Source organism: Salvelinus sp. IW2-2015, linkage group LG31, assembly GCF_002910315.2.
Source record: "Salvelinus sp. IW2-2015 linkage group LG31, ASM291031v2, whole genome shotgun sequence".
NCBI lineage: Eukaryota > Metazoa > Chordata > Actinopteri > Salmoniformes > Salmonidae > Salvelinus > Salvelinus sp. IW2-2015.
This window is the reverse complement of record NC_036870.1, coordinates 19,462,074-19,477,973: the sequence shown is the minus strand read 5'-3', so window position 1 is coordinate 19,477,973 and position 15,900 is coordinate 19,462,074. Positions and strand designations below refer to the sequence as shown.

At 43.9% G+C, this 15,900-nt stretch overlaps 1 protein-coding gene across 1 annotated transcript in view; it reads right to left on the bottom strand.

Annotated features, from left to right (window-relative positions):
- The window catches only part of LOC111955524 (adenylate cyclase type 2-like), a 99,020-nt gene that overhangs the window by 53,768 nt on the left and 29,352 nt on the right, over positions 1 to 15,900 (bottom strand). The window contains exons 3-4 of the mRNA XM_070436379.1: positions 8,417 to 8,578; positions 1,466 to 1,615 (exon numbers count right to left, since the gene is read on the bottom strand). Coding sequence (XP_070292480.1) covers positions 1,466 to 1,615; positions 8,417 to 8,578 — 312 coding nt within the window. The remainder of the gene's footprint in view (positions 1 to 1,465; positions 1,616 to 8,416; positions 8,579 to 15,900) is intronic.

Sequence of the window (15,900 nt, the reverse complement as noted above, 5' to 3'; positions counted from 1 at the left end):
TCTAATGCTTGCGGCATCACCTTGCCTCGGTTAACACATGCAGTGGTTCGCGCTTTTAGTTTCACGCGAATGCTGCCCGTCAATCCACGGTTCTGGTTTGGGAATGATTTTTTAAATCGTTGCTGTGGTGGGTAGACAGTACAGTCGATAATGCATCTCTCCTAATGAACTCGCTCACCGAATCAGCATATTTCGTCAATATTGTTGTTGGACGCAGTGCGGAACATATTCCAATCCGCGTGATCGAAGCAGTCTTGAAGCGTGGATTCAGATTGGTCGGACCAGCGTTGAAACAGACCTGAGCGCGGGAGCTTGTTGTTTTAGTTTCTGTTTGTAGGCTGGAATCAACAAAATGGAGTCGTGGTCAGCTTTTCCGAAAGGGGGCGGGGGAGGCCTAATATGCGTCGCAGAAATTAGTATAACAATGATCTAGGGTTTTTCAGCCCCTGGTAGCACAATCGATATGCTGATAGAATTTGGGAGTTTTGCTTTTAGATAGCCTTGTTAAAATCCCCAGCTAATAGATGCAGCCTCAGGGTGTGTGGTTTCCAGTTTACAAAGAGTCAGAAAAGTTCGTTTCAGGGCCATCGATGTGTCTGCTTGGGGGGGAATATATACGTGCTGTTTGATTGAAAGAGAATTCCCTTGGTAGATAATGCGGTCGACATTTGATTGTGAGGAGTTCTAGATCAGGTGAACAGAATGACTTGAGTTCCTGTGTGTTGTTATGATGATCACACCACGACGCTCGTTAATCATGAGGCATACCCCCCGCCCCTCTTCTTACCAGAAAGATGTTTGTTTCTGTCAGCGGATGCATGAAGAAACAGCAGGCTGCACCGACTACCGTTAGCGTCTCTTGAGTTAGCCATGTTTCCGTGAAGGCAGAGCCTGCGTGATGTCAATCGACGTCCCTGATGTGTTCTCCTGATGTCTCCTGGATGCTACCCGTGCTCGGATTTCATCAACCTTATTGTCAGAAGACTGGACATTGGCGAGTAGTATGCTAGGGAGTGGAGCGCGATGTGCCCGTCTCCGAAGCCTGACCACGAGACCGCCTCGTTGGCCCCTTTTACGGCGTCGCACAGGGTCGCCGGCTGGATCAGATCCATTGTTGGGTGGAAGGCAAAACACTGGATCCGTTTCGGGAAAGTCATATTCCTGGTAGGAACGATGATGAGTTGACGTTAATCGTATATTCAGTAGTTCCTCCGACTGTATGTAATGAAACCTAAGATTACCTGGGGTACCGATGTAAGAAATAACACATAAAAAAACGAAAATACACTGCATATTTTCCAAGGAACGCGAAGCGAGGCGGCCATCTCTTTTCGGCGCCGGAAGTAAGGGTTCTTCAAAGTGTTCTCCTATGGGGACAGCCGAAGAACCCTTTTAGGTTCTAGATAGAAGTTTTTCTGAGAGTGTAGGGATGTGTGTCTATACTGTCTGTGTCTAGCAGACCTACCTGCTGGTGTTTCTCAAACTCCAGTTTGATGGGGGACTTGATGCAGTTGCAGGTGTCCTGGTAGGTCTGTCTGAGGGCCAGGTCCATCAGGTGCTTATGGTACGCTCCAGCCAGGTTACCACACGTAAAGATAATGATGTTAGCCAGGATCTGATGAAGGAAAGGAGAGGGTATATGGTATAGGGTAGAGGAGGGGAGGACGGGCCAGGAGAGGAGATGAAAAGAAAAGAAAAGAGACTAGAATACAATTAGTCCTCCTAGAAAAAAAATATGATTCACAAACTGGTATATTTTACCAGTCAACCAATTTAACAATTTCCAATAGCATTCCATCGCATCCGCTGTGCATGCAGTCACCTTAGATGTGGACTCGAGTCACATGACTTGACATTTGATGACTTGAGACTCGACTTGATTGAAAATTCAATAACTTGTCACTTGACGTCTACTTGGAGCCTCAAGACTCGGAACTCGACTTTGACTTGAGACTGATTACTTGAAATTATGTGGCCAGGTTTTGTAACATTTTGGCACTCATTTTGTGGCACAGAGTCTAAGTGGATTAGGCTACTCTCCACACATCCAGAGACAGTGTCGCACGTTCAATAGGCTACCTGCTGATTTCATTGATCATATTTCAGATATGCCTAGTTTGGGTGGGTTATGATGATATATATATATATATATATATAATGATATACCTCAGTGATAGCTGTAACATCACACTACCTTCAATACGTAGCTATGGGATGAAGATGTAACATTTTCTGGCGAATTAATTACGATATTTGTGAGGAAGAAAAAGGCTACAGACAAATCATCCTTTCCTTCAGATCCTGCAACCCCCGTTGCATAGAGGTAGGTCGTATCATCCTACTTGGTCTGGGCTCCAGAGAAGTGACAATGTGACATGATATCCCTAGTTGACATTGACTACTAACATTAATGACTTTAAGCTCAAAATGCTGGTGTGAAACGCAGTTTATTTATGTATCTTTTTAAAGCGTTTTTAAAATGCATCACGGTTTATGGCTGTAATGACAGACTACCTTTGCGCAGCGATTGTGCGCGCTTTTTAATTTCATCCTGTGCGCACTTTTTCGCCCTGTGCGCGCGTGCATGTCGGGCGCTGTGGTCTCAAGCTTTCAACCACTCCTTTTAGGGAGGTCGCGGGTCAAAACGTTAAGCGAATAGAGTGATGATTTGATGTACAGCTTTTGGATCGGGTGCAGCGCCACCGTGAAATTGTAGGGAGAGAAGATTCCCATAAATAAATATGCAGCTCCAAAACTTGATTAAGAATATTAACTGTTTACTTTGCGAGCTCACCACCAATGGGGCGTCAATCAACAATTACTAGCATGGGCTTAGTGGTGTTTTGGTATGCCAAAATTGCTTGGAATGTATAATTTACTTATGAAGCTTGCATTTTGAGTTTGTTTTTAAAAGTAATTATTATATAATCAAAATTATCTGTAGCAAAAATTATGAAAAGGGCTCTCTGGTAGCCTCAATAAATAGACAAACATTTTGTGACCTTGGGACAATAAGGTTCTATCTGCGCAAAGCATAGTTCTGAGATATTTAGCATCAAAGTTTTCACATCCCAGATTTCAGAACTTTTTGGTAGTGAATTCTTCTTTTATAACCCACAAAGGTCCTCACCTTAAAGGTACCTAAAGTACAGAGTATCAAAGTCCTGAGACATTTGTACATCAGTACAGGGGTGTGTAGGGGTGTGCAATCTCAGATAGAACCTTATGGCTCAGACATGTCAATCTGGGTTCAGCTATAAGGTTCCAGCTGACTCTTCTGAGTTAGACATGTTCAGTTTTTAAGAAGACCACTTGCGACGTGTGATTCAGGGCTGTTTTTTTTTTTTGTTTCCTGTTTTGCATGTTATTTTGGCATTAATATGTGTCACATATCCGTTTGCAAACAATGTCAAAAATAAATAAACATTGAGTTAATAGCCGCATACAAACATGGTCTCTTTTTTGCTTTCTTAAGTAAGGCAGCTCCAAAATGCAGGTGTTTCAGCCTAGCTCAGTGCTTTCTGTGGTGGTTGGAGGGGCAGCCAGCGGAAAACACGGAGCGTAGTTGTTGGTAATGTTCTCTAGCTGCGCCGTGATTGGCTCAGTGTTCTGTCACTCATGGGGACACTACGTCGCCGCAAAATCTACGGGTAGAGCTAGAAAATTCAAGCCCCTTGGGTGCTGCCGTGAACTTACATTAGAAGTGCCCATCCAAGAAGGCTCAAGGTCATTGGCCACAGATGAAATGATGTCAAATCACGTTATATCTACCGTAGCTTTGATTGGACTGATCATGTCAACATCATACGACCCAGCGTCGTCCGGGTTCGGGGAGGGTTCAGCCGTCCGGGATCGTCTCATCGTGCACTAGCGACTCCTTGTGGTGGGCCGGACACCTGCAAGCTGACTCCGGTTGACAGTTTGACAGTGTTACCTCTGAGACATTGGTGCGGCTGGCTTCCTGGTTAAGCGAGCAAGAAGCAGTGCAGCTTGGCTCTCAAATTTTGGCAAGTCCATAGGGGTGTTGGAGCGATGAGACAAAATCGTAACTACTAATTGGATATCACAAAAAAGGGGGTAATGCCATGGGCTAGGAAAGTTTGAATACATTGGCCATGCTATCAATCCAGCATGACTTCTGCCAAGTTCAAAACAACTGGAAACTCAGAACTGGAAAATCTCAGACTTCAGTGAGTTCAAGACAACTGGGAACTCGGATAAAACTAGGTCTGACTGGGAAAATACGGATTTTTTTGTTGTTGCGGTCATCCAACTGAATTCTAAATTGGGATTCCGGGCCTCTTTCTGGAGCCCACAAGAAGGACCGCCGCGCCACCTTCCTGTTCAAATGAGCACAGCACAATAAAGTGAGTCCAAAAATGGATTGTATGCTGCTGCATAAATGATGTAATATGCAACGGAGATATGTATACTGTAGCCAAGAAAGTAATACTAAGTGCATGTTGTGTAGTAAGCTGTTAGTAGGCCATGTGTCTCACCCAAATAATTTGTAATGCTTAGTGCTGTGTTGTGTAGTGGCTTTGCTGGCATGCATCCACCCAGAAAAATGTGTTTGCCCCACTAAGATTTACATGCTATTTTCCCAAGATAGTCAGAACACATCATGAAATACATTAAGACATTTATTATGATCATCAGACAAATTATTGTCATCACTGAAAAACGATGTGACAACATAATTTACTTGAAGATTTCTGACATTGTTGTTTTTTTGCTTGAGGGCCATTATTGCTGGCTAGACTAGCTAGACCATACTTAGAGGGAAATGGCAAAGACGTGTTCTGATTGGTCCATCTGTATTTGTGCAGGCTTGTGATTGGATTGCATATATAAGCTTGAAGCGCCAAGTTCAAATGGGTTTATGCAGATAGAACTTTCTAGTTTTTACATAAAATGTACTTTTTCAGAAATCTTCACAGACATACGAAGAACCATCTAAAGATCTGTTATATGTGACTAACTCATTTCTGACTAAAATGTCAGAGAGAACTTTATAGTCACAAGGTCACAATTTGTAGTTGAACAAGACATTGCATGTATACATTTTTTTTACTTGACTTGAGACTTGACTTGAAGAAACTTGTGACTGGACTCAACTTTCTCTTAGAATGCACGACTTGGACTTGATTCGAGAATTGACCCGTTCTACTTCTGAGTCGACTTGATACTCGGACGTTATGACTTGAAACTAGCTTGTGACTTGAATATTAGTGACTTGGTCTCACCTCTGGCAATCACAGTGGCATCACGCATCACAGAGACCCCCTAACTGGGCCTCATACAGACATGATGAAACTTCACAATGGTCAGCTGGTGAAAAAGCAGGGGTATAGAAGAAGACAGATGCTATTGGAGACTTGAATCAAATACTGAAAGAGTCACCTGTGAATGACTCAATCAAGAGAAAAACATCTCCTCCCTCTCTCATCTCCTCCCTCTCTCATCTCCTCCCTCTCTCTAACACACACGAAGATGAGACCCATAAAGATATGGTCAGTGTCTGACGCCAGTGCAGATGAAGTCTCCTATATTCTAATCACTCAATGTCCATCTATACAACTCAATAACACATTATTGCCCTATAAACCTGCCCTAGTACACACATCTTGTTCATTTAGTTCCCCACTAGGTCAACATCAGGCTCATCAAAGCCCTGTAAATAAATAGACACAGGTCTTTAGAAGACCAGGCAATAAGTATGTTTATTACATTTACGTTTATTTACAGAGACCTCGAAAGGGTTTTTCCAGTAAACCATGGTGTGTGTGTGTGTGTGTGTGTGTGTGTGTGTGTGTGTATGTGTGTGTGTGTGTGTGTGTATGCAGGCACACAAACATGCACCCTTCAAAGTCTGTCACAGGCTTGGCAGGCATGTACTTGCTCACACACACACACGCACGCACAGACAAACACATACACGTTTGTTTACCTGAGAGGGATTGAGACTGGCTGTGGCTGTGTGTGTGTGTGTGTGTGTGTGTGTGTGTGTGTGTACCTGTGTGTGCATGTGCACTTGTCTGCCTACCTGCACGCACACGTATGTGACAGACTTTGTGAGCAACATCCTAGCCTTTTATTTCTGTGTAGACACTAATATTGTTAGCTTAGACCAGCAGCACAGACATAATGACGCACTAAGGCCTGCTGTAGCTCCACTGACCTATCTAGCTTCTGTAGAGCAGGTTATTGTGATCAGTTCATTTATTCCGAGGCTGCATCCCAGATGGCAGCCTATCCCCTATGTTGTGCAGTACTTTTGACCAGGGACCTTAGAGAATAGGGTGCTATTTGGGACAGAGGCTCAGCCTCTAGCCCCAGCCCCAGTCAGTCTTTATAGGACAGTTCATTTAGACTGAGAGCTCTACTCTGGTAATGAAGAGTGTACTGAGGACACACACAGAGTAGAGGGAGACAGAGAGAGCGAGAGAGAAGAGAGAGAGAGAAGAGAGAAGAGAGAGAGAGAGAGAGAGAGAGAGAAAAGAGAGAGAGAAAAGAAGAGAGAGAGAGAGAGAGAGAGAGAGAGAGAGAGAGAGAGAGAGAGAGAGAGAGAGAGAGAGAGAGAGAGACCAGGCAAAGCTGATAGGCTCATAAAAAGGAGCTTGGTCTTAATTTAGGGTTAGCAGTGTGGTTAAGGTTAGGGATAGGTTTAAAATCAGATTTTATGACTTTACGGCTGTTCCAGCTAGAGACCAATCTGCAGAGCTGCCTCCAGTACATGAGTCATCTCAATAAATGCCAATGTGCTGGATAGAATGGGTCTCAATGAGTCACACACACACTCAGCTATTGCAGCTCTGTTCGAGGGCACTCTGTAAAGGTATGAGTCATCATCCGGTGCTCAAACTGACTTACCATTAGGCAGAAGAGGCAATTGCCTCAGGCCTCACATCATCAAGGGGCCTCATGAGCTGATCATAAAAAGTAAATACACAAATATACATATATAATAAATAAATAATAATACAATAATTTCTTCATTTGAGGCCCCCCCATGTTCCCCTTGAGGCATAATAAATAATAATAATAATTTTTAAATCCCCACCAAAATCTGTCTGTTTAAGCTAGATATATCTTTTTTGCATGGTCTGTGTCACAATTCCACTTGAGGTGAAAGGCGGTTGAGCTATGCCGTGTTTGTCAGACCAGGAGACATCCCGAAAATCGGTCTTCTCACGAAAACGCCTATAGCGTCCGAGCGGTTTGGGCTACATGCTAATTTGAATGGAAAGATGAGACTCTCATGCCCACGATGGGGTTTTTCTGTTTTGCTCTACGACCCCCACAAGTGTCACGGGACTCGTCTGAAGGTAAACCGGTACATGGGCCGAAAAATGTATGGAAGTGAATAGGGCATTTCCATGTAAAAAAGGTATACAGGTAATTCCACAGTAAAAAAAATCTTGAGCTTTCTTATATCTCAGATATAGGACAGACACTTCAAAAACTACTTCCTTTTGATAAAATGTTTGACTATCTGTTTTTCCATGTGTGAATTTGTTATTCAATACGTTTCTGTGTGGCTAATAGCAGTAAGGCAAAATTCAGTGTTTCATCAAATATTTTTAAATATATTTTTGGGGGATTTCTACAAGGGTCCTACAATTCTAAATCAAATAGCTAAATGATCCTTGGTATGACCATGTTAAAACAATTCCATATGATAGCTTAGTAGAAGCCTAGCCCTGGGCCCTTAGACTCTAGGGGGATAGAATAAGCATTTCTTTAGTAAGAAAAGAATGCTGCTGATAATACTGCTATCGTTGTCACGGCAGAGGCAGTGGGCATGTACTGTATGTGTAGCCCATGATTCTGATGCTGGCATGTCATACTATTTTTGACCAGACAGCATCAGATACATGGGCTACATATATCAAGACAGAGGGGAGCTGTTTCGCTCTCTCGGATGCTTTCTCCAGTGAGATAGTTTCAGCCACTTGCGAATTGAAGGAGAGTTAGCGGTTGCACAGTGCTCTGTTCAGATGCTGTAATGATTTTGGATGAATGCGCGAAGGTAGCCTACTTTTTGAAGTGATTTGTTTGACAATCAGATGAAAACTTCATGACTGCTTGTGTTCATGACACATTAAAAGGTCATACATTTTTACAGTTAAATGTCTTTAATTTAAATCCCATGCCTGGGGGCTCCAAATAATTAAGTCCGCCCCTGGGTGCTCAAACAGACAGATCAGAACGTGTGTGTGTGTGTGTGTGTGTGTGTGTGTGTGTGTGTGTGTGTGTGTGTGTGTGTGTGTGTGTGTGTGTGTGTGTGTGTGTGTGTGTGTGTGTGTGTGTGTGTGTGTGTGTGTGTGTGTGTGTGTGTGTGTGTGTGTACTCATCCATCACTTTGCATCTGTGTATGTGTTTAACAAATGTGTGTGTGTGTGTGTTCTCTTACCTGCCACACCAGTGGTTCAAAGGCCTCTGCAGTAGACGCCAGACACACACTGAGTGTGATTGTGTGTGATAAACATGTGATGATGCTGGCTATGACTGCTCCTCTCATGGAGAACGGCAGCATGGTGTAAACCACAAACACTATGAACAGGAAGAAGGAGACCTAAGAGAGAGGAGGATACAGAATATTACAGGGGGACACTTTAACATGTTACATCACAAAAAGTAGGAAGTCATAGGGAGATTCTCAATTGGGGAAAAGTTTGTCCTCTCCTTGACTCCTCAGTCCTCCTGAGTGGTCAAGCAGTGTCAATTCGTTAGTAGGCAAACAAAGGAGTCTGCTCCCCTCCTCGATTATCTACTTCGGCAGAGGATGCACAAGATTATCGTCACGGTGTCCACGGTCATTATATCCGCCACACCCTCTTTGAATCAGCTGTTGTTTTCTTGAAGGAGAAAAGCATGCACACATTTTAAAATGATATGCGTCTTATCCTTTTAGCATTAAAATATCTTGCTAAATACGTTTTTATCACTTTACACATTTATTGTGGGATTCCACCCCTTTAAACATCCTTTGCCTGATGGAGAAGGAGGGTCTCATTTCATACAAGCGTATTTGTTTCCACTTTTCCTCTTCTCGCCTCTGCTCCTCGATTACCTTTGACCTGTTTCAAAGTGGAGAGGAGAGGACGGAGGAGAGCAAAACAAATTGAGATTCTCCCATTGAATAATACAGGGAGACAATTTAACACTGTTGGATTCAGGGTAAACTTTGAACATTGAGATATTAAAGACATGAAGGATCAGACGCAGAGTATATAAAGGGTTGAGATCTGTAGAGAGACAGAGAGGCTGTGGAATGTGCTGGGTGGACGGGAGAGAGTCACGGGAGTGCGATAGGTGATACGAGAGGACATCTGGGGATTAGGCGAAGGAGGGGTTGAGGTCAGGAGGTCAGGAGGTCAGGTCAGATGCCCTGAAGGGAGAAATAACGGTTTATTATCCTGTTACTCTCTTCTTGTCGAACCATAAGATGTAAGGATTGGAGAGAAGGAGAGGTGTCTAAAGTGGAGTATATATACTTGTGATGGTGAGAACATGTTTTTGGCAGAATTACAGCTGTAACGACCCTTTGGGAAGAATTAAACTTGGTTAAGCTTCTCTAGTGTCCGTGAGTTATTTACTCTGAAAAATTAGAACCTAACAACTTGTTACACGATGACAACCTGGGAGAGAGGAAGTCACAGAATGTTACAAGGAGTCACGTCTGTCACTGCTCTCTGTTCCACCAGGCATCAGCATAAACTTTTCTGTGACTCATAGAAGTTTGGTCTACTGCATGAATCATGACTAGGGTTGCAAAATTCCAGTAATTTTCCCAAAATACCCAGGTTTTCAAAAAATCCTGGTTGTATGATACTTCCGGCGCCGAAAAGAGATGGCCGCCTCGCTTCGCGTTCCTTGGAAAATATGCAGTTTTTTGTTTTTTTATGTGTTATTTCTTACATCGGTACCCCAGGTAATCTTAGGTTTCTTACATACAGTCGGGAGGAACTACTGAATATACGATTAACGTCAACTATCATCGTTCCTACCAGGAATATGACTTTCCCGAAACGGATCCAGTGTTTTGCCTTCCACCCAATACAATGGATCTGATCCCAGCCGGCGACCCTGTGCGACGCCGAAAAAGGGGAAACGAGGCGGTCTCGTGGTCAGGCTTCGGAGACGGGCACATCGCGCTCCACTCCCTAGCATACTACTCGCCAATGTCCAGTCTCTTGACAATAAGGTTGATGAAATCCGAGCACGGGTAGCATTCCAGAGAGACATCAGGGATTGCAACGTGCTCTGCTTCACGGAAACATGGCTAACTCAAGGGACGCTAACGGAGTCGGTGCAGCCAGCTGGTTTCTTCATGCATCGCGCCGACAGAAACAAACATCTTTCCGGTAAGAAGAGGGGCGGGGGGTATGCCTTATGATTAACGAGAAGTGGTGTGATCATCATAACACACACAGGAACTCAAGTCATTCTGTTCACCTGATCTTGAACTCCTCACATCAAATGTCGACGCATTATCTACCAAGGGAATTCTCTTCAATCATAATCCAGCCGTATATATTCCCCCCAAGCAGACACATCGATGCCCTGAACGAACTTACTGACTCTTTGTAAACTGGAAACCACCACCCTGAGGCTGCATTCATCGTAGCTGGGGATTTTAACAAGGCTAATCTAAAACAAAACTCCCTAAATTCTATCAGCATATCGATTGTGCTACCAGGCTGGAAAAACCTAGACCATTGTTATACTAATTTCCGCGACGCTTATAAAGGCCCTCCCCCGCCCCCTTTCGGAAAAGCTGACCACGACTCCATTTTGTTGATTCCAGCCTACAAAAAGAACTCAAACAACAAGCTCCCGCGCTCAGGTCTGTTCAACGCTGGCCGACCAATCTGAATCCACGCTTCAAGACTGCTTCGATCACGCGGATTGGAATATGTTCCGCATCGCGTCCAACAACAATATTGACGAATATGCTGATTCGGTGAGCGAGTTCATTAGAAGTGCATTGACGATGTCGTACCCACAGCAACGATAAAAACATTCCCAAACCAGAAACCGTGGATTGACGGCAGCATTCGCGTGAAACTGAAAGCGCGAACCACTGCTTTTAACCAGGGCAAGGTGACCGGAAGCATGACCGAATACAAACAGTGTAGCTATTCTCTCCGCAAGGCAATCAAACAGGCTAAGTCCCAGTACAGAGACAAAATCGAGTCGCAATTCAACAGCTCAGAACAAGAGGTATGGCAGGGTCTACAGTCAATCACGGATTACAAAAAGAACCAGCCCCGGCGCGGACCAGGATGTCTTGCTCCCAGACAGCTAAACAACTTTTTTGCCGCTTTGAGGACAATACAGTGCCACTGACACGGCCCCCTACCAAACCTGCGGGCTCTCCTTCACTGCAGCCGAGGTGAGTAAAACATTAAACGTGTTAAACCCTCGCAAGGCTGCAGGCCCAGACGGCATTCCCAGCCGCGTCCTCAGAGCATGCGCAGACCAGCTGGCTGGTGTGTTTACGGACAATATTCAATCAATCCTTATCCCAGTCTGCTGTTCCCACATGCTTCAAGAGGGCCACCATTTTTCCTGTTCCCAAGAAAGCTAGGTAACTGAGCTAAACGACTACCGCCCGTAGCACTCACTTCCGTCATCATGAAGTGCTTTGAAGGACTAGTCAAGGACCATATCACCTCACCCTACCGGACACCCTAGACCCCTCCAATTTGCTTACCGACCCAATAGGTCCACAGACGACGCAATCGCAACCACACTGCACACTGCCCTAACCCATCTGGACAAGAGGAATACCCATGTGAGAATGCTGTTCATCGATTACAGCTCAGCATTTAACACACCATAGTACCTCCAAACTCGTCATCAAGCTCGAGACCCTGGGTCTCGACCCCGCCCTGTGCAACTGGGTCCTGGACTTCCTGACGGGCCGCCCCCAGGTGGGAGGGTAGGTAAACAACATCTCCACCCCGCTGATCCTCAAACACTGGGGCCCACAAGGGTGCGTTCTGAGCCCTCTCCTGTACTCCCTGTTCACCCACGACTGCGTGGCCATGCACGCCTCCAACTCAATCATCAAGTTTGCGGATGACACTACAGTGAGGCTTGATTACCAACAACGACGAGACGGCCTCAGGGAGGAGGTGAGGCCCTCGGAGTGTGGTGTCAGGAAAATATAACCTCACACTCAACGTCAACAAAACAAAGGAGATGATTGTGGACTCAGGAAACAGCAGAGGGAGCACCCCCTATCCACATCGACGGTCAGGTGGAGAAGTGGCTAAGTTTTAAGTTCCTCGGTGTACACATCACGGACAAACTGAATTGGTCCACCCACACAGACAGCGTGTGTGAGAAGGCGCAGCAGCGCCTCTTCAACCTCAGGAGGCTGAAGAAATTCGGCTTGTCACCAAAGCACTCACAAAACTTCTACAGATGCACAATCGAGAGCATCCTGTCGGGCTGTATCACCGCCTGGTACGGCAACTGCTCCGCCCACAACCGGAAGCTCTCCAGAGGGTAGTGAGGTCTCGCAGAACGCATCACCAGGGGCAAACTACCTGCCCTCCAGGACACCTACACCACCCGATGTCACAGGAAGGCCAAAAGATCATCAAGGACAACAACCACCCAAGCCACTGCCTGTTCACCCCGCTATCATCCAGAAGGCGAGGTCAGTACAGGTGCATCAAAGCAGGACCGAGAGACTGAAAAACAGCTTCTATCTCAAGGCCATCAGACTGTTAAACAGCCACACTAACATTTAGCGCCGCTGCCAACATACTGACTCAACTCCAGCCACTTTAAAAATGGGAATTGATGGAAATATGTAAAAATGTACCACTAGCCACTTTAAACAATGCCACTTAATTAATGTTTACATACCCTACATTACCCATCTCATATGTATATACTGTACTCTCTATATCATCTACTGCATCTTGCCATCTTTATGTAATACATGTACCACTAGCCACTTTAAACTATGCCACTTTATGTTACATACCCTACAGTACTCATTCTCATATGTATAATACCGTTACTCTCATCACATTACTGCATCTGCCATGCCGTTCTGTACCACCACTCATTCATATATCTTTATGTACATATTCTTTATCCCTTTACACTTGTGTGTGTGTGTAAGGTAGTAGTTGTGGAATTGTTAGGTTAGATTACTTGTTGGTTATTACTGCATTGTCGGAACTAGAAGCACAAGCATTTCGCTACACTCGCATTAACATCTGCTAACCATGTGTATGTGACTAATAAATTTGATTTGATTTTGATTTGATTCCAGATTTCCTGCGTATTTCTTTCTGATTTCGGGAATCTTCCAACTGGAATTCTTTTAAACCTGGGAATTTTGGAAAAGTGTCCAGAATTGTGCAACCCTAATCATGACTAATGGATCAAGTGTGTGCATTAGCCTACCGAGCTAAAGCCTTACATAGAAACTACACCGGCCACATTGTGAGCGAGAGCATTGCAAAATAAATGTACACACACAGTGCCGTGAAAAAGTATGTTCCCCCTTTCTGATTTTCTATTTCTTTTTAATATTTTTGACACTGAATGTTATCAGATCTTCAATCAAAACCGTCAGACATAACGGGACCCATCTCGTCCAAAACTGTTATTCAATCATTGTTTCAATCAGTAATTGTCTTTTTTTTGCCAACAATCTACACAAACCGATAGAGTAGTATTAAGGCCAAGTAAAGAGGGAAATAAATTGCGAAGTGTGGTGGTACTTGGATTTATTTGATATTTTTGCACAATAGTACTTTAAAAAATAATTCGAGAATAAAGTGGCAACATTTTAAGAATAAAGCAGCAATAAACTCCAAATTTAATTTTGAGAATAAAGTAAATATTTTAAGAATAAAGTCACAGTTATATTTCAAGATTAAAGTAGGGGATTTGGTTAACTGCACGTCTCCCTGGCTCCCTGTTATTGTGCATGCCACCACTGGACACTATTAAGATGTAGTGCCTGGCCTTAATAAACTGAAAGTTCTGTCAGTCACCACACTATTTTGTTGATGTAGCCTAAATGTAGGTGTAAAATATTATGAGGTTATTCGCCTCCAGCAGTGGTCACCAGCATTTCGATCACGATCGGCTGGTCGATCTCCAAGGTATTCCTAGTCGATCACCAAACATTTCTGTAAAAAAACTATGATAAAGCCTTGCATTCCTATTTTTTATTTGTTTCATTCTGTTTGAAGTAGGTGCACTTGATTCAGCAGCCATAGCGCCGGGAAGGCAAATTGTTCCCATTTTGAATAATTTTATGTGTCTGTGTCTTATGTGTCTCTGGCAGGCCCAGAGAGCAAATCAAGTGCACCTACCTCTGGCCAACCAGATAGCTCAGATCACCGTGTCTGCAGTTTCCTCAATCTATAGATTGTAAAAAGAAGCCTCAAATGCCCAGAAAAATTGATACTGTGAGATTACGAATACAGTAAAAGGCTTCTGTTTTTATGTGTAAGTTCATGTTTAAGTTGTTATTCAGCACCTTTATAAGCCATATAAGCTTTATAAGCCACCAGCACTGCAGCTGCAATGAATGAGTATTGCGAAGTGTTCCGATAAACTTGCATTGTTATTGTTAGCGGCTTGTGTATTTTTTTTAATTTCGAGGAATATTCCACTTTCTCTGGTCATAGGAGTAACAATTTGTTGCATGAGGAAGAAATAATTCAGTGCGACTTGAGTTTCGCCATTAGCTGGAACAGTCTTTTCTCAGCAGAGGGAAGGCTGACCATCAGATGCAGGCCATCAGTCCAGTAAAAAAATCTACATAGTATATATAATATATATACAGTACATGTAACCAACTTCATATAGCCACGCAGAAGAAAGGCACACGGACACCCTCACTTCAGGTTGACTTGGTTTTTATTGCAGTAAAAGATATCAAACAGTGATGACAGGCATTGACAGGACGGTCACAGCCACACTTTCACTGCTCTCAGAATATCTCTCTCAGACTGAAGAGCAGGCATACAAACTTTCCAAATAGGGGAGAACCCACTAGTTGTTCTTTCAAGGAAAATAATAAAAAAAATTGTACGTCTGAAGACCTCTCGTATTGCCAACCTTAATACAATGGCAGCAAATATTCTTATGAATTCAGCAACACATAATGAAAGGAAACTTTATTTATATTCCCTCTTTATTTATATCCCCCACATTTAAGAGTGTTGCTATGGTCTTTGACATGTCAGCCTCTAACAAGCATTTTCATGTCTTCAACGAGTCTCTTTACTAGTCTAACAACCATTCTGTACCCTCTGTACGCGGCACACTACCCTTCCCTAAAGGATTCTTAGAGCTTTGTGAATCCACTGTATTGTGGGACTTGTCCTTAACACTGTCTTTTAAGCAGATAGTCTGCTGATTTGGGCCTGCTCACTTGAGCCAATTTTACTGACCCTGGTACAATTCCGGGTGGGCAATTTGCTTGTTTGAACATGATCACTTGGGGCAAAGTCACTGACCCTTATACTGCTCTTGGAGAGCGTTTCTATCTCATCAGCAAAGGGTTGCAAGCTATCATCCTCAGAGTGGGAATGGTCTCCTTCGGGGACTCTGTCACTATTCTTCGGAAATTCGAAATGCTCCATGTGACCGGAGTCACTTCTTCTAGATTTCTGCTCACTTTCAGCATCTCCTATTGACTCAGTTTATTCATTACACTCTTGTCCTATCAACGAGGACCAGGAGGAGTCCATAGCCTCATTGAATACTTTTGGACTTTGACTGCGGAGGATCCAGCCTGCAGTTCTCTGGTCATCACTGCCCACATCCACATCCGGTATGTGGGTTTTGTCTCATAGTTCTGGCATCTGTAAAACTCTCTTCTGAAAGGATGGAGGGAACAGTTGTATC